At 51.1% G+C, this 17,643-nt stretch overlaps 1 protein-coding gene across 2 annotated transcripts in view; it reads right to left on the reverse strand.

The window, feature by feature from the left end:
• Positions 1-1,330: 1,330 nt before the first annotated feature.
• TEF (TEF transcription factor, PAR bZIP family member) overlaps positions 1,331-17,643 on the reverse strand; it is a 30,514-nt gene continuing 14,201 nt past the window's right edge. Inside the window, exons 1-4 of one of the 2 annotated variants that reach the window (XM_007975905.3) lie at positions 17,026-17,285; positions 12,301-12,618; positions 6,325-6,545; positions 1,331-4,911 (exon numbers count right to left, since the gene is read on the reverse strand). In XM_007975905.3, the coding sequence (XP_007974096.1) occupies positions 4,696-4,911; positions 6,325-6,545; positions 12,301-12,618; positions 17,026-17,182 (912 nt within the window). In that variant the 5' untranslated portion in view covers positions 17,183-17,285 and the 3' untranslated portion in view covers positions 1,331-4,695. Of the gene's footprint in view, positions 4,912-6,324; positions 6,546-12,300; positions 12,619-17,025; positions 17,286-17,643 lie in introns of those variants that run through there. The other variant, XM_007975906.3, reaches the window with a different exon arrangement.

The following is a 17,643-nucleotide window of genomic DNA, read 5'->3' on the forward strand; positions in this document are numbered from 1 at the left end:
CGGTAGCTCACGCCTGTAATCCCAGCACTTTGGGAGGCCGAGGTGGGTGGATTGCCGTTACTCAGGAGTTCCAGACCAGCCTGGCCAACATGGTGAAACCCTGTCTCTACTGAAAATAAAAAAAATTAGCCAGGCATAGTGGCATGCGCCTGTAGTCCCAACTACTTGGGAGGCTGAGGTGGAGAACCGCTTCAACCTGGGAGGCAGAGGTGCAGTGAGCCGAGGTCGCGCCACTGCACTCCAGCCTGGTGACAGAGAGACTCTGTCTTAAAAAAAAAAAAAAAAAAAGTTTTATAGCCAAAGAACAGGAGAAAAGGAAAACCCCTGGAGTCCCACTAAAGGGATCCAACTCTTCAGTCTTCTTTTTTTTTTTTTTTTTTTTTTTTTTTTGGAGACAGAGTGTCACACTATCGCCCAGGCTGGAGTGCAGTGGCGCATCTCGGCTCATTGCATCCTCCACCTCCCAGGTTCAAGCAATTCTCCAGCTTCTGCCTCCCAAGTGGCTGGGATTACAGGCCTGCACCACCATGCCCAGCTAATTTTTGTATTTTTAGTAGAGACAGGGATTCACCATGTTGGCCGGGCTGGACTCAAACTCCTGACCTCAAGTGATCTGCCTTCCTTGGCCTCCCAAAGTGCTTGGATTACCGGCGTGAACTACCGTGCCTGCCTTTTTTTTTTTTTTTGAGACAGAGTCTCGCTCTGTTGCTCAGGCTACAGTGCAGTGGCATGGTCTCGGCTCACTGCAACCTCTGCATCCCGGGTTCAAGCGATTCTCCTGCCTCAGCCTCCTGAGTAACTGGGATTCCAGGTGTCTGCCACCATGCCTGGCTAATTTTTTTGTATTTTTAGTAGAGATGGGGTTTCACCATATTGGCCAGGCTGGTCTTGAACTCCTGACCTTGTGGTTCGCCCGCCTTGGCCTCCCAAAGTGCTGGGATTACAGGCATGAGCCACTGCGCCCGGCCCTTTCTTTTCTTTACAGAGCTGCCATCACGCATTCTCTATTTGAGAATACTTGTCATAAGCAGCTCCCTGTCTGCCTTCTAGTTGTTTAGCACTTTCATCTGTTCCAACTGCTTTTGGTCTGGTATCTGTCCCTCCTCAATATAAGCAGGGCAAGAATCACTTCCATCTGATAGATGAGGAAACTGAGGCAGAGTGGTTGGGGTCAGATGCTAAGAGTGTCTGGACTATGATGAAAGGGGTGTCTGGGGTGGATTCTAATGAGATAGTTTTCCAGCTTGACTCTACAGCTCCTAGGCCAACACTCAAGAGAGGAAACTGGAGATTGGGGGTGCAGGGAAGGACAGAAAAGACAGTCCCAACATTCTCATTTCAAAATATTTAATTTTGTCTGAAAAGGATACATTCCCGGCTTCCCTCCCACCACATCACTCCGGCCCACCAGCAGTGACACACTCGCACGCACACACGCACATAAGGCCAATGGGCTACGGTCTGCTTCTGCCCTCTCTGGCTGGGAAGAAGGGATTTTTCTCTTGCCTCCTTCCCCCAACAAAGGTAAAGAAGAGAGGGGCCCGCTGGAATGCCAGCTCCCAGGGAAGGACACAGAGCCCCACACACTCTATCACATCACATGCACTTAGAAAAATAAAACCAAGTGGTGTTCTGGCATCCCCAACACCGTAAGAGAGCAATATCCACCTGGAAGTCATCTTTGCCATTTTCTAGAAAAATTTATTGCACTTAATTAGCAGATGTTAAAGGAGCTCTGGGGTAGAGCTTTGCCATGAAAACCAGATGCTCCTCGGCCCTTTGCGTTCCAAGGAGCACGGCTCCCGGGGCCCAGGTAGAGGGCTGCCCAGCTTCAGAGGGGTTTTCCCCCACTGGCTTGCATGCCTGCCGCCCTGCCTCAGGCCAGAGGACCGCAGGAGCGGCCTGCACAGCCCCTCTCAGCAGGGTTACATGTACCCAGACTTAAGGTTCACCGTTAAGTGCCCCCTCCAACCTCAGAAGCCAGACAGGCAAACCTCTTCCTTTGACCAAGGGTAAGAGTTACCCAAGTCCTCCACAAAGTTGCCGTAAACCTTGAAAACTCTCTCTCTCTCTAAATGCACATGTTCCTCCATCACATGAGACATTTATAATATGAATATTCCTGCAAAGTTCCAGCTCATTCATGATTTGTCTGTTCTGAGGTTGCGCTGAGGGTGCCACAAAGCTTTAGACAGGATGCTTAGGAATTAGATGGTACTTCCAAGCCCATCGGAACCCACGGAAAGCCAAGGTAAAGTCAGCTTCTCTAGCCTCCAGTGATTTACAGATGTCAAAGATCCAAGCACAGGAGCCTCAGTCTCCAGCGGTCGGCCTCCAAGAAGCAGAAGGCCCAGGAGGGAGCCAAGAGACTCCCATTCCCTCGAGAGAAACTGAGCAGGCACCAACCCTCTCCTGCAAGCACGGATTTTTAGGACAGGAGAGGAGACAACCTTACCTGAGCACTTCTTTTCCCCCACAGGTCAGCCTCTGTGGACATCCTCCATCTTGTCCCCACCAGGCTCCTGACTCAGAGGGGCATTTCGAAAAGAGTCCAGCAGCCGTACTCTTTCCAAGTAAGCACTTTGGGAAAGAACCCGATACCCACTGCCTGGGGGAAAGAAGGGAGGGCACCAAACAGGCAGAGGGCGGGATAAAGAGAGATATCGAGCCACCATCCCAGCCACTGGGCTCGGAACATGGACACCAGAGATTTAGTGTCCATCCTTAAAAAAATAAAACTGCAAAAACACAAACCATATACTTTCCGGCAAAGAAAATGAAGAGCTTTTAAGCTCGAGGCTCTTCCACTAATAACAAAATGAGAACCGCCCTCTTGGTGATCCACCAGGCCAGAGGGAGCGTGCCCGGGAGGGAGAGCTGCCCGGGGCAGGACACTGACATGCTGGATGTGCCTGCCCTGTGTGGTTACAATAGAGTGAAAGTGTGTACATGGTTTTTAGAGAACCACAAAGTAAAAGTCAGGGGCCTGGTGAGAGGAGTGACCTCCCTTGGCCTCAGGGCCCCTTGTCAAATCCCCCGGAGAGGTGGGTGTGAGGTCCCCGAAGGGCCGTGGCATTCCCTTGGGGTGAGGTCCACGCCTTGGTCTTAACACCTGTTATGAAAAGTCTTTAGAAGTCGGGGCCCGGGACTCTGAACCACCGCGGTAAATAAAGCCAGTGTTACGGAGGGCAAAGCATGCCCATCGCCTCTGTCTCCTCTTCACCACAGGCTGCCCACCCTGAGCAAATAAACACACCCATCTCAGGGGTGCCCCAGTGACCCAAATGAGCAGAGGCTTCCATGAATTTCCTCGGTGAATCTTCTGAGCACAGCAAAAGGGCAAGTCCAGCCACACAGGAGAAAGGAGTCGTTGTGAGGCAGAGGAGGCCACAGCTGTGAGAAGCCACAGCATGGCCAGCCTCACGAGTGGCCCCCGTCTCCTGGGACCAAGACTGAGGGGACCCTAGGCCTGTGTAAACATCCTAACAGCCTGCTATCCTGTAAAAGTGGCACTGTGACCTTGGTGACTCTAGACTAGGTGTCTTGCCCTGCTGACACCCTCCAGGCAGCTCGCATGGGAGGGATCCCGAAGCAAGAATTGCAAGGCCCTCGCTCCCCCCAGGTAGAGTGCACTCTAGCCCAGGCCACACCGGTGAGCAGAGCAAGAAAAAAAGGGAGCTTCTCAAGAAACACACCACAGTTCTCGTGCCCATGGTGGAAGGGGGCTATGGAGGCATTTTCTAAACACCACTAGGAAGGTGAATCCTGGGGTCCAGGAAGTTAAAGCCTCCTAGATAAGAGGGGTTTTCCTTTTAAATCTATGGTCCAAGACTGGACACTGGGTGGAAAGAAACAGCAGGCCCAGAGGCCTGGTGTAGTGGGACAAACGAGCTTCAGAAGGTGGCCTCTGAGTAGCCTGGAAAGGAAATGAAAAGGCCTCCCTCGGCCCTGGCACTCAGGGCTCAGAGAGCAGTCATCCTGGGAGTCTCTCCTCCACAGCCAATGAAATGCAGAGAGCCAATGGCCTCAGAGCCATAAGGGAAAAGGGGTGCAGGAGCTGAGAAAGGCTGGGTGCACTTCTGCTGCAGGCCCCAGCCTCAAGCCCCATCCCAGGCTGTGCAGAGACCCCACTCCTGCAGCCTGCCACCCATGCAACACTGACGGAGGAGTTGGTGTGTCCTTCTGCCTCCACGGAGGATGGGAACAGATATTACTCAGACTGTCTGGGGAGGATGAGGTGCGTGACAGACACACCTTGAGTGGAAATGCACCCTGCTACCTGAGAAGACATAGGGTGACAATGATCACAACTCATTCTGCAGAGATAGCCCTCGGGAGCCCAGGCTGGAGACTGAGGGAGAGTCCAGGGACCCTGAGCGCCTGGGAGAGAGAGGTGTGTACTCCAGAGGTCCCCTTCCGATTCAACTGGGACTTCCAAGTATAGAAACTAAGGCCGAGTCACCCGTCTATGCATTCTCTTGCGTTCCCCACCAGCGAGGAGACTGGCCCCCCAGGGACGTCGCCACGTGCGCGGGCCGTGGTATAATGAAGCTGAGACGTGGCCGCTCCTGCAGCAGGTGCGCCGCCATGCGCCCACGACGAGTCATAAGTCTCCACGTGTGTGAGGGGTTTCAGGGAGCCCCCAGGCAGAGGTCTGAGGTGCAGGCAGTGCCCTGCCCGGGCGGGGGGCACGGGTTACAAGGGCCCGTATTTGGTCTCATACTTGGACACGATGGTCTTGCACTTGCCCACTTCCTTGCGTAGCTCAGCCACCTCCGTCCGCAGGGCTGTGTTCTCCTTCTCCAGGAAGGCTGCCCGGATGGTGATCTGATTCTCTTTCAGGCGCCGGGCATCCCGCGACCGTTTAGCCGCCACGTTGTTCTTCTTGCGTCTTGTCCAGTACTTTTCATCCTGTGCGGAAGTGCCCTCTGTGAGTCTCTTGTCTTTCCCCATGAAAGAACCCGATTTTTCCACTCCCACCACCTGGATTCCCCTAACTCATCTGGTGTGGCCACAACTAAAGCGGGGATACCAGGGAGGGAGCAGCACAAACCAGGGCACATCAAGGGGACTGCCCTTTCCTCGGGGGCAGGATGAGAAACAAAAGTTATTTGGTAGGTTACATGGTGAAGAGAAGGAGACCCATCTCCTGGAGGCCTGGTACCTGCTGCTCCAGCACAAAGCACTGCACTATCCACACCCTTGCCTCACGTAGGCATTTTGGTTGTGGGTAAGGGCCTAGTTCCCCGAGTTGACATCTTGGCTCTCCAAGATTACTAGCAGTGAAACTGCAAGTACTTTAACCCCTCAATATCACAGGTCCCTTATCTTTACAATGAGAAATAATAGGCCAGGCGTGGTGGCTCACTCCTGTAATCCCAGCACTTTGGGAGGCCGAGGCAGGTGGATCACTTGAGGTTGGGAGTTCAAGACCAGCCTGGTCAATATGATGAAACCCCATCTCTACTAAAAATACAAAAATTAGCTGGGCATGGTGGTGCGTGTCTGTAACCTCAGCTACTCAGGAGGGTGAGGCACAAGAATCAGTTGAACCCGGGAGGTGGAAGTTGCAGTGAGCTGAGATCATGCCACTGCACTCCAGCCTAGGTGACAGAGTGAGACTCTGTCTCAAAAACCAAACCAAACCAAACAAAACAAAAATCAGTGCCTGGCCTATAGTGAGTACCATCTAAATATTTACCACGATCATCACATCATTATTAAAGTCTCAGAAACTTCCCCGGGAGGCAGGTTCAGTTGTTCCCATTTTACAGATGAGGAACTTGAGGCACAGCTAGGCCACAGATGGCAACATGGAGTTTGAACCCAGGTCTGCCTGACTCCAAGGATTTGGATGAAAAATCCTTGCTGTAAGTTTTTCATAGGAAAGGATGGAAAACTGCAAAATTCCTTCTTTCCACCAGTTCCTAACAGCACCACCAGCTTGCTCATCCCTGGGGATGGCAACATACAAGCAATCCTTTGTCCTTCAAAGCAAGGACTTTTTCAACCCCAGTTCCTGTGGCCTAGTGAGCTCTTGCCCAGTGGCTGGGCTACAGCCAGGGAGGCAGGAACATTAACACAGCCAATGGCCCGGAGAAGGAGAGAGAAACTACAGGGAGTCACACTGGGGCCAAATGCCACATGACTCCTTTTCTTTCTACCAAACTGCTGCAAGACATGGCTTTAAACACTGAACTTATGTCTTTCCAAATGGTGTCACAAGGAGGGAAGGCTCTCCAGATAAAATCAAATTCGAGAAGCCATAGCCCCTAGGCCCTTGAACCAATGTTGCATCTTTACTTATAAGGAATAACAGGTTACCTTCTGTTCATCAGGGACAAAGACCTTCTTGGCCTTTTTGATCATGGGCTGGGGCTTCAGGTCCTCCTCAGCAAACTTGTGCTTCCGAGGGTTGAAGAGCTCCCCGCCTGGCACACTGGAGAGCACCAGGTCAGCGGGGTCTGGATTGAAGTTCACATCCACCTCCACACAGTTGGGGTCAATGGGACTAGGAGTCTCCCTCTCCTTCTCCAGGGAAGATTCTGAAAGACACAGAGACAGGTGCTTGCTCCCGCACAGCCCACTGGACAGAGAAGACCCACGCCACACAGCCAGAGACCTGCTTGAACCTCAAGGCTGCATAAGCCACTGCTGCTTGGGGACAAGAAAACCCCAACAGTACCAACCCCTAAGCCAGACTGGCACATGGTTCAATTCCACAACACAAACATTCAAAGAATTCTTTCCTTCAGGAACAGAACGCTCAAAAGGAAACAGAAGCCCTCGAAAAAAACAGGGTTTTCCAATTGTTTCCACCCCCTCCAGAAATGTTAAGCAAAACATAAATTTTTTTTCCTTTTTTGAGACTGAGTCTCGCTCTGTCGCCCAGGCTGGAGTGCAGTGGCGCGACCTCGGCTCACTGCAAGCTCCGCCTCCCGGGTTCATGCCATTCTCCTGCCTCAGCCTCCCAAGTAGCTGGGACTACAGGCGCCTGCCACCACAGGCGCCCACCACCAAGCCTGGCTATTTTTTTGGTATTTTTAGTAGAGACGGCGTTTCAGCGTGTTAGTCAGGATGGTATGGATCTTCTGATCTCCTGATCCGCCCGCCTCAGCCTCCCAAAGTGCTGGGATTATAGGCGTGAGCCACTGCGCCTGGCCTAAAACATTAAATTTTTATATTCCCTTAACTTCTGTGATTTCAAGATCTCCACTAATGAGAAACAGCTGCATCTCTCCAGGGACACAGACTGAAGAACGGAAATGGGTTCCAATTTTTTTTTTTTTTTTTGGAGACAGGGTCTCACTCTGTCACCTAGACTGGAGTACCGTGGTGTGAACATGGCTCACTGCAGCCTTGACCTCCTGGGCTGGAGTGATCCTCTTGCCTTAGCCTCCTGATTAGCTGGGACCGCGGGTGCACAACAACATGCCTGGCTAATTTTTTTTTTATTTTGTAGAGACAGGGTCTCACTATGTTGCCAGGGCTGGTCTCAAACTCCAGGGCTCAAATGATCTTCCTGCCTCTGCCTCTGAAAGTGCTGGGATTACAGGTGTGAGCCCCTGCACCTGGCCAGGTTCCACTTTGTTTTTTTTTTGAGACTGAGTCTTGCTCTATCGCTCAGGATAGAGTACGGTGATACAATCTTGGCTCACTGCAGCCTCCACTTCCCCGGTTCAAGTGATTCCCCTGACTCAGCCTTGCGAGTAGCAGAGACAACAGGCATGAGCCACCACACTTGCCTAGTTTTTGTATTTTTAGCGGAGACAAGGTTTCGCCATGTTGGCCAGGCTGCTCTTGAACTGCTGAGCTCAAGTGATCCACCCGCCTTGGCCTCCCAAAATGCTGGGACAAGCGTGAGTGACCGCGTAGGCCTGGGTTCCACTTCTGAGTCCCTGAGACATGTCTGTCACTGTGCCATCTAGTCATTTAGTCTTTTTTTTTTTTTTTCAGGAGTCTTACTCTGTCTCCCAGGGTGGAGTGCAGTGGTATGATCTCAGCTAACTGCAACCACAGTCTCCTGGGTTCAAGCTATTCTCCTGCCTCAGCCTCCCAAGTAGATGGGACTACTGGCGCCCACCAGCACACCTGGCTAATTTTTGTATTTTTAGTAGAGACGGGGTTTCACTATGTTGGCCAGGATGGTCTCGATCTCCTGACCTCATGATTCACCTGCCTCCACTACTTTGTACACTATTTGGCAGGGTCTACACAAGCTGAACATACGCACGTCCAATGACCTAGCCATTCTCTACCATGCCTGGCTGGTCTCAATCTCTTGATTTCATGATGTGCGCCTGCCTCAGCCTCCCAACGTGCTGGGATTACAGGCGTGAGCCACTATGTCTGGCCCAAAAAAATTTTTTAAAATTAGGTGGTGTGGGCCGGGCTCACACCTATAATCCCAGGAGTTTGAGAGGCTGAGGTGGGTGAATCATTAGGTCAGGAGATCAAGACCATCCTGGCTAACACAGTGAAACCCCATTTCTAGTAAAAATTCAAAAAATTAGCTGGGCGTGGTGGTGGGCGCCTGTAGTCCCAGCTATTCGGGAGGCTGAGGCAGGAGAATGGTGTGAACCCGGAAGGCGGAGCTTTCAGTGAGCCGAAATCCCGCTGCTGCATTCTAGCCTGGGTGACAGAGTGAGATTCTCTCTCAAAAAAAAAAAAAAAATTAGGTGGTGTGGTGGTGCATGCCTTAGTCTTAGTTACTCAGGAGGCTGAGGTGGGAGGATTGCCTGAGCCCAGGAGTTTGAAATGATAGTGAGCTATGATCGCACTACTGCACTGTTGGCCGGTCTGGGCAACAATAAGACCCTGTCTCTAAATAAAAAATATATTTATACTATTGATGTTTTCTTTCTTTTTCTTTTTTTTTTTGAGACGGAGTCTTGCTCTGTTGCCCAGGTTGGAGTGCAGTGGCGCGATCTTGGCTCACTGCAAGCTCTGCCTTCCGGGTTCATGCCATTCTCCTGCCTCAGCCTCCCAAATAGCTAGGGCTACAGGCGCCTGCCACCACGCCCAGCTAATTTTTTTGTATTTTTAGTAGAGACAGGGTTTCACCGTGTTAGCCAGGACGGTCTTGATCTCGTGACCTCGTGATCCGCCTGCCTTGGCCTCCCAAAGTGCTGGGATTACAGGCGTGAGCCACCACGCGTGGCCTGATGTTTTGTTTCTATAGAGGAATTGAAAAATTAAAAGGAGGAATTCTACTTTCATTTCTTTTTTTTAGACAGAGTTTCGCTCTGTTGCCCAGGCTGGAACATGGCATGATCTCGGCTCACTGCAACCTCCATCTCCTGGGTTCAAGTGATTCTCCTGCCTCAGCCTCCTAAGTAGCTTGGATTACAGGTGTGTGCCACCACGCCTGGCTAATTTTTTGTATTTGTAGTAGAGACGGGGTTTCACCATATTGGCCAGGCTGGTCTCAAACTCCCGACCTCAGGTGACCTACCCGCCTTGGCCTCCCAAAGTGCTGGGATTACAGGCCTGAGCCACTGTGCCCAGACATCTCCTTTCATTTCTACCATGTGTACAATTCTTCAATATAAATCTTACTTCATTTGTATTGTGATTTTTGTCTGTCAAGAATATTTCATAAATTTGTTCTATAAAACTATTTTGTCAGTGTAAAGAGATTCTGATGCCTACATAATTTATATTTGTACTATAAAGCTAGCTATAGAAAGTTATAAGTGTAAGTACGTATAAATGTAATTAGCTTATAATAGTTAAAAACAAAAGGGAGAACATATTATGTAACTCTATATATAGAAAGTTCAACTACAGGCCGGGCACAGTGGCTCACACCTGTAATCCCAGCACTTTGGGAGGCCGAAGGGGCAGGTCACTTGAGGTTAGGAGTTCAAGGCCAGCATGGCCAACTTGGTGAAACCCCGTCTCTACTAAAAATACAAAAATTAGCTGGGCATGGTGGTCAGTGTGCAGCTAATTTTCGGGATGCTAAGGCAGGAGAATCACTTGAATCCAGGAGGCGGAGATGGCAGTGAGCTGAGATCACACCACTGCATTCCAGCCTGGGTGACAGAGCGAGACTCCATTTCCAAAAAAAAAAAAAAAAAAAAAGGGCGGGGCACAGTGGCTCATGCCTGTAATCCCAGCACTTTGGGAGGCTGAGGCAGGCGGATTACTTAGATCAGGCGTTGAAGACCAGCCTGGCCAACATGGTGAAACCCCATCTCTACTAAAAAAATACAAAAATTAGCTGGGCATGGTGGTGTGTGCCTGTAATCTCAACAACTCAGGAGGGTGAGGCAGGAGAATTGCTTGAACCTGGGAGGGAGAGGTTGCAGTGAGTTGAGAACACGCCATAGCACTCCAGCCTGGGAGACAGAGCGAGACGCCGTTTCCAAAAAAAAAAAAAAAAAAATACAGCCAGCAAAAGCCAGCACATGCGAAACTCTACAGGACAAATGATTTGGTTTATTAACAAATTGGGGGAAAAAATAAAAAATGAAGAGAGCCTATAGATATACTGAAAAGACATATCAACCAAATGCAATGTATAGGCCTTGTCTGGATCCTGACTCAAACAAATAAACTGTAAAATACCATGTTTTTTGTTTTTGTTTTCTTGAGATGGAGTCTTGCTCTGTCGCCCAGGCTGGAGTACAGTGGCGCGATCTCGGCTTGCTGCAAGCTCCGCCTCCTGGGTTCACACCATTCTCCTGCCTCAGCCTCCCAAATAGCTGGGACTACAAGCACCCGCCACCACGCCCAGCTGATTTTTTTGTATTTTTAGTAGAGATGGGGTTTCACCGTGTTAGCTAGGATGGTCTCAATCTCCTGACTTCGTGATCTGCCCATCTTGGCCTTCCAAAGAGCTGGGATTACAGGCGTGAGCCATCACGCCCAGCCTGTAAAATACCGTTTATGAGACAACTTTGGAAATCTGAATGTTGATGGATTTATTGTCAACTTTAGATGTAGAACTAGTATTTTCCTTAGGTCTTTTTAAAAGAACCTTTATATTTTAGATACACATTGAAATACTTATAATTTGATTGCAAATAACTGCTTCTGAGTTGAGAATTGTTGAAGCTGGGTGATGGTTACATAGAGGTTCATTATAGTCATCTCTTTTATATTTTTTTTGAAAAAATTTCCATAATAAAAAGAAAAAAAAAATACAGTGTGAGAACCTACTGGGTGTGGATTCCTGCGGTGACATACCGGATGGCAGGAGCTATCAGCCTGTATGCCTCGGAGCCTGCAGAAAGCTTTGCAGAGCCCCCAAAACAGGAGTCATGTCTCCTTTGGTACATTCGTGTCCAAGGGGCATGAAAACAAACCCCCAGAGGTAAAATGTAAAAAGGAGGAGGAGTAAGGACAGACTCTGAAAATGATGTTTGTCTTGGCCAGGTGGTAGGAATGCTTTCTTTTTTTTTTTTTTGAGATGGCATCTCACTCTGTTGCCCAGGCTAGTAGGTAATTGTAGGACTTGAATACTGCTTATGCCCTGGCACGAAGAAAGCATTCCCCACTTTGGGAGGCCAAGGTGGTCAATCACCTGAGGTCATGAGTTTGAGACCAGTCTGACAAATATGGCGAAATCCCGTCTCTACTAAAAATAAAAATCGCTTCAATCCAGGAGGTGGAGGTTGCAGTGAGCCAAGACCAGCCTGACAAATATGGCAAAACCCCATCTCTACTAAAAATACAAAAATTAATGCTAGGCATGGTAGCTTATGCCTATAATCCCAGCACTTTGGGAGGCTGAGGCGGGCAGATCACCAGAGGTTAGGAGTTCGAGACCAGACTAGTCAACATGGTGAAACCCCGTCTCTACTAAAAATACAAAAATTAGCCAGGCGTGGTGGCTGGCGCCTATAATCCCAGCTACTTGGGAGGCTGAGGCAGAGAACTGCTTGAACCCAGGAGACGGAGGTGGTAGTGAGCCAAGATTAAGCCACTGCACTCCAGCCTGGGCAACAGAGCGAGACTCCATCTCAAAAAAAAAAGAGCAGCATTGAGGAAATGCAGAATGAATGGGATTTCTATCCTGTAATGCTTTGGCCTAGAAGGTCCCGTCCTGACTGTCTGCAGCACACCAACCAACAAAAACGTTCCAACTGCTGAAGACATGACCACTGTTTTTATCTCCAGTCTTAGGGAACCGTGCAGAAGGGTGGGGAGTGAAGAGTTTCTCCACACTGCAGCCCCACTAGGACTTCCCCTCAGAGAAGGGACTCACTGGGTACATGGACACAAGCAGCCCTCAGTGGGAAATGGACTTCCTTGCATGGGACAGGTGGCCCTGCCCGATGGCCTTTCACCAACCTGTGCTGGACACGGTTTCAGAGGGCTGAAAGATGGCAGTGGAGGAGGATGGTGGGGACGCTGTGGAAGAGCTGGCAGACTCCTTCCCTTCTAACTCTGCTACAGGCAGCAGCAGGTTGTGGGCCAGGTGGGTGGGGCTGGCGGGGATGCCATTCTCCAGCAGGAACTCGTCCAGGTCCATGTACTCCAGGTGGAAAGATTCGCCGTCATATGGGATGGTCTTGTCCCAGATGGGTGGCATGAGGGAGGCTGAGACGGCCATGGTGCTGGCGGCTGCAGCCTCGTCCTCCTCCAGCTTTTCCTTCCCCTTTTCCTTATCTGCAGAAACAAAATCTGCGATGAAATATCACACAACAGATTAACTCAATCCCAGGAAGTGGGCAGTGAGTCTCACAGACCTGGCCCATCTTTCTCAGAGCCCCGATTCCAATCCATTCATTTCAAGAGCCCACTCTATTCTCCAGTTAAAATCTCGCACTTGAACCAGGCCCGGCTATTTTCCTTTAGACATGGCATCCCATCCTCATCCATGCATGGCCTTCCCAGAAGGCTCACCACATGCTCTGAGACCTTAAGTGGTCATAGGGTTAATTCATTATTTATTTTATTTTATATTTTTTTGAGACAGTGTTTTGCTCGTCACCCAGGCTGGAGTGCAGTGGCCCAATTTCGGCTCACTGCAACCTCCACCTCCCGGTTTAAGCGATTCTAGTGCCTCAGCCTCCCGAGTAGCTGGGATTACAGGCATGTGCCACCATGCCCAGCTATTTTTTGTATTTTAGTAGAGATGGGGTTTCACCATGTTGGCCAGGCTGAGACAAGAGAATCGCTTGAACCCGGGAGGCAGAGGTTGCAGTGAGCCAAGATCACGCCACTGCACCCCAAGCCTGGGCCACAAAGAGCGAAACTCCATCACAAAAAAACAAAAACAAAAACAGAATAGGCTGTAGGATTAGCATCTGCAGGAGAGAGACTACAAGGAGGGAAATGGAGTCTCTGACCTTTCTGGATACTTTAGCTTACAAAGGGTCGAGATCTTCAGGCCAAAAACTTTTGTGTTCCCCTGTCCTGTTCCCTCCAGTTATGCTTCTCCACAGCAACCCAGCCCAGGGAGGAGTACCAGCTTTGCCACTCGCTGTTTGATGTGTGACCTTAGCCATATTACTTAACCTCTCTGAGTCTTGGTGTCCTCCACTGCACATAAGGATAAAGCTGTTTCTTCGGTGACGATTACAGATAACTTTTTTTTTTGAGACAGAGTTTCGTTCTTGTTGTCCAGGCTGGAGTGCAATGGCGCGGTCTCGGCTCACCACAACCTTTGCCTCCCGGGTTCAAGTGATTCTCCTTCCTCAGCCTCCCAAGTAGCTGAGATTACAGGTATGCGCTACCACGCCTGGCTAATTTTGCTTTAGTAGAGATGGGGTTTCTCCATGTTGGTCAGGCTGGTCTCGAACTCCCGACCTCAGGTGATCCGCCCGCCTCGGCCTCCCAAACTGCTGGGATTACAGGCGTGAGCCACCGCGCCTAGCCAGAGATACCATTGGAATGTGTCTTTACAGCCATGCGCGGTGGCTCAAGCTTATAATCCTAGCACTTTGGGAGTTTGATGCGGGCGAATCACCTGAGGTCAGGAATTTGAGACCAGTCTGACCAACATGGTGAAACCCTGTCTCTACTAAAAATACAAAAAATCAGCCAGGCACAGTAGTGCATGCCTGTAATCCCAGCTACTTGGGAGGCTGAGGCAGGAGAATCGCTTGAACCCGGGAGGCAGAGGTTTGCAGTGAGCTGAAACTGTACCACTACACTCCAGCCTGGACGAGAGCCAAAGTCCACCTCAAAAGACCAAAAAAAAGTGTCTTTACAGTGTTCCTGGCATACTGCAGGCATCATTGTTACTGTGGGCTCATTGAGGGTATGAACTGATTTATTTCTAGATCTCAAGGGTCCACCAAGGGGTAGGCAGACGGTGGACTATAGAAAAATATATGTAAAATATCGGATTTGCAAACAGATTCAGGTTATTAGGAAGGGCCTGGAGCTGTCTTTCCAGGACCCTTTTCAAAGCAACCATTTCAAGAGACCTTTATCCCTGAATAAGCAGAAAAGACTGAAAGCAGGTTTTCTGGGAGGAAGGAGAGGGGTGGAGCTGAAGAAGAAAGACTGTTCCTATCCAAAGCAAAACTAATCAATTAGTGGGGACTGGATCTGCCTAATTGTCTCAGTCACAAAGTTACATGTATGGATATCCAAGAGGGAGCAATTTTAAAAAGACAAGAGAGCAATGTGACAAGGTTGGAAGGAAATCAAAGTGACAGGGAGGCTAATCAGGGAAGTGGGAGATAAAATCATGACAAGCTCATGATGGGTTTTCAAAATGGAGGGAGACAATTTTGAACTCTGGATTTATAAGTGAAAAGGAGAAATCAAATATGATTAAGTTGGAAATAAACCAGTCACGCACAGACTCCCAGACCAAATAGTAGCTTGTTGGTCCAACACAAATGAACACACCCAGTGAGTTAAGAAGGTAGAGGTTTTGACAAACAACTTGATCATGGCTTTCTAACACAAATTAACCTGAATTCCTGCAACTGCTTTCTATACCAGGCTTTGGTTTAAAGCCAACTGGGAAGTAAGAAAGTCAAGCCTTGGTGGGCTGGATGGGCCAGATGGCCTTCCTGCTCTCCTCCCCTGAGAGCTGGTCTCCTCACTCTGTTCAGAAATGACTGTGACCCATATCAGGTGGGGTCATTTGGGATCAAAGGAGGCAGGAGAAGACAGGAGATAGAAAAGCAGCCATACTGAAGGACAGGCAACAGTAAGTTCCAGGTTTTGCCTGGCCTAAACGATTAAGGATACTTTAAATCAGTGTTTTTGTAAAGTGGAATTTTAAATTTTTTTTTTTTTTTTTTTTTTTTTTTGAGGCGGAGTCTCGCTCTGTGGCCCAGGCTGGAGTGCAGTGGCCAGATCTCGGCTCACTGCAAGCTCCGCCTCCCGGATTTACTCCATTCTCCTGCCTCAGCCTCCCGAGTAGCTGGGACTACAGGCGCCCACCACCTCGCCCGGCTAGTTTTTTGTATTTTTTAGTAGAGACGGGGTTTCACTGTGTTAGCCAGGATGGTCTCGATCTCCTGACCTCGTGATCCGCCCGTCTCGGCCTCCCAAAGTGCTGGGATTACAGGCTTGAGCCACCGCGCCCGGCCTTTGGAATTTTAAATTGTAAGAGATAAAAGACTTACTCCATCACTCAGGTCATGCAACAGTGGCCGCCAGCGTGATACAGTAGAAAGAGCACCAAACTGAGTGTCAAAGGTCTAGCTGTGTGGCCTTGAGGAAGCACCCTCACCTCCCTGAGCCTCAATTTTCCTCATCTGGGAAGTGGGGAGAATACCCTCTAGGACTGTTAATGAAATAAGATGATGTCAGCATGCTTTGCCAGCAGTCTGCGAATATCGGGCAGAGTTCTTGTTATGGATGGTTATTACCTGGTAATCTCAAACAAGAAACTGTCAGATGTGTACACCTGTCACTGCAGCTTGTCTCAGCCTCAGATTTGGAACAAAGCATGGTCTCAAAAACAAACAAAAGGGTTTGTGCACATGAGGTCCCAAAGCAGGAGGAGAGAGGCTGGTCTCACCTGATGTGCTGAAGCTATTTATAACTCAACAGTGACAGCCACAGGGATGGGAGCCTCAGAACACACCCAGGAAAGGAAGAGAAACGGCATTTTGAAAAGGAAAATCCATTCCCCAGGCCAGATAACTCTCGAAGGCCTATCCCTTTCCCAAATCCTGAATTACTGATGGCTCTTAGAAATGCAAAGGTCTCACACTCAAAGTATATACCTCAGTGCACCCACAACCCCACCACAGGCGGCCCTCCTGCTGCTCCCTGTACCCCATCTCCCAGGGTGAAAAACAAGGCCAGACCTGCTTTCCACATATGCCCCAGGGACGTTTGTGGCCTAGGCAAAAAGATGAAGCTCAGTCCTGCCGCCGTGGCCCCAGAGTCTAAGGTCAGCCACAACCAACCAGGCGAAGGGCCTCAGTGGCCTCATTTGACCCTCATCCTTTCCCTGCCTGGCCCAAAACTCCCCTCCCAAGGCGCCCCGCACTCCTCGCCCACACCCCTCCCCCACCCGCTCAGCAGAAGCCCCTCAACAGAATGGCTCCCGCCTGGACCTAGCAGCTGCGGCTACTCACACCCAGGGAGGAAGCCAGGTCCCCCCGGGAGGGGTAAGGTACGATGACAGTCCGCTACCGTAGACCTGCGCTTCCTAAACTTTGGTGTACTTAGAAAATAATGGGGGTGCGGTGGGGTGCTCCTTAAAATGCAAGACCCCTGTCCCGGTGACCGCAGACTGGGTGGGGTGCAGAAACCGGCATTTTAAATAGGCATCCCAAGTGACTCCGATGCAGGTGGCTCCGGGGGAGGGGCCCCGGAGCGTCATTTAAGTGACTGCTCCCGATCCCCTTCCGCCTCCTCAAACCGCCCCACCATTCTCTCCCGCCAGACCCACCGTCTCAGCTCGCCCCCGACCCTCTGTCCCCAGCCCCGTGGCCTCGTCCTCCAAGCTCCTTGTCATCCGGGCCCCATCCCCCTCCGCTGGACCGCTGGACCACTGTTCTCTGACCCCCAGCCTCCCCGGCCCCGCCCTCACGAGGCCCCGCCCCTGTATAAGCCCCGCCCCCAGGCCCGCGCGGACCACCCCCCCGCCCTCACCGAGGCGCGCCTCGCGCGGGGGGTTCTCCATCAGCTTCTTCAGGACCAGGGGGAAGGACCCCGACAGGCCCCTTTCCCCAGCTGCGCGCCCCGGCCCCGGACCGGGTCCTGCCTGCGGGTCCACAGGCGGCTTCTTTCCGCCGCCCGCGTCGGACATCGTGCCCGGACTCGGCTCGCGCCCCTCGCCTCCCCCGCCCGCCCCCCGAGATGGGCCGGAGCCGTGCGACCCGCTGCAGCTGCCGACACGGGCAGCTACTGCGCAGGCGCCCAACGGCGCCCCCGCCTCCCTCCATCGCTACCCCGCCTGCGGACCGGCTCTGGCATATTAATTATTCATAAGGCCAGACCAGTTTCCCCGGATCGTGGCTCTGGATTGGCCCAGCCTGCTAGAGGGGCAGGCGCAGTTCCTCGGGTCCTGATTGGTCGGACGGCCGGGATAAGCTAGACACGTGCGGGGCCAGGTGAGGACCCCCGCGGAGGCCCCGCCCCCGCCGCCCCTGTGTCCCCTGATTGGAGCCTGCTGGAGTCTTTGTCGTGGGCCTTCCTCGGCGCGGTCCCTTCCCTCCTACCAGTGTTCTCCCCCCTCCTACTAGTGTTCCCCCTTCACCGCCCTCTTCA

Source organism: Chlorocebus sabaeus, chromosome 19 (genome assembly GCF_047675955.1).
Source record: "Chlorocebus sabaeus isolate Y175 chromosome 19, mChlSab1.0.hap1, whole genome shotgun sequence".
Classification (NCBI taxonomy): domain Eukaryota; kingdom Metazoa; phylum Chordata; class Mammalia; order Primates; family Cercopithecidae; genus Chlorocebus; species Chlorocebus sabaeus.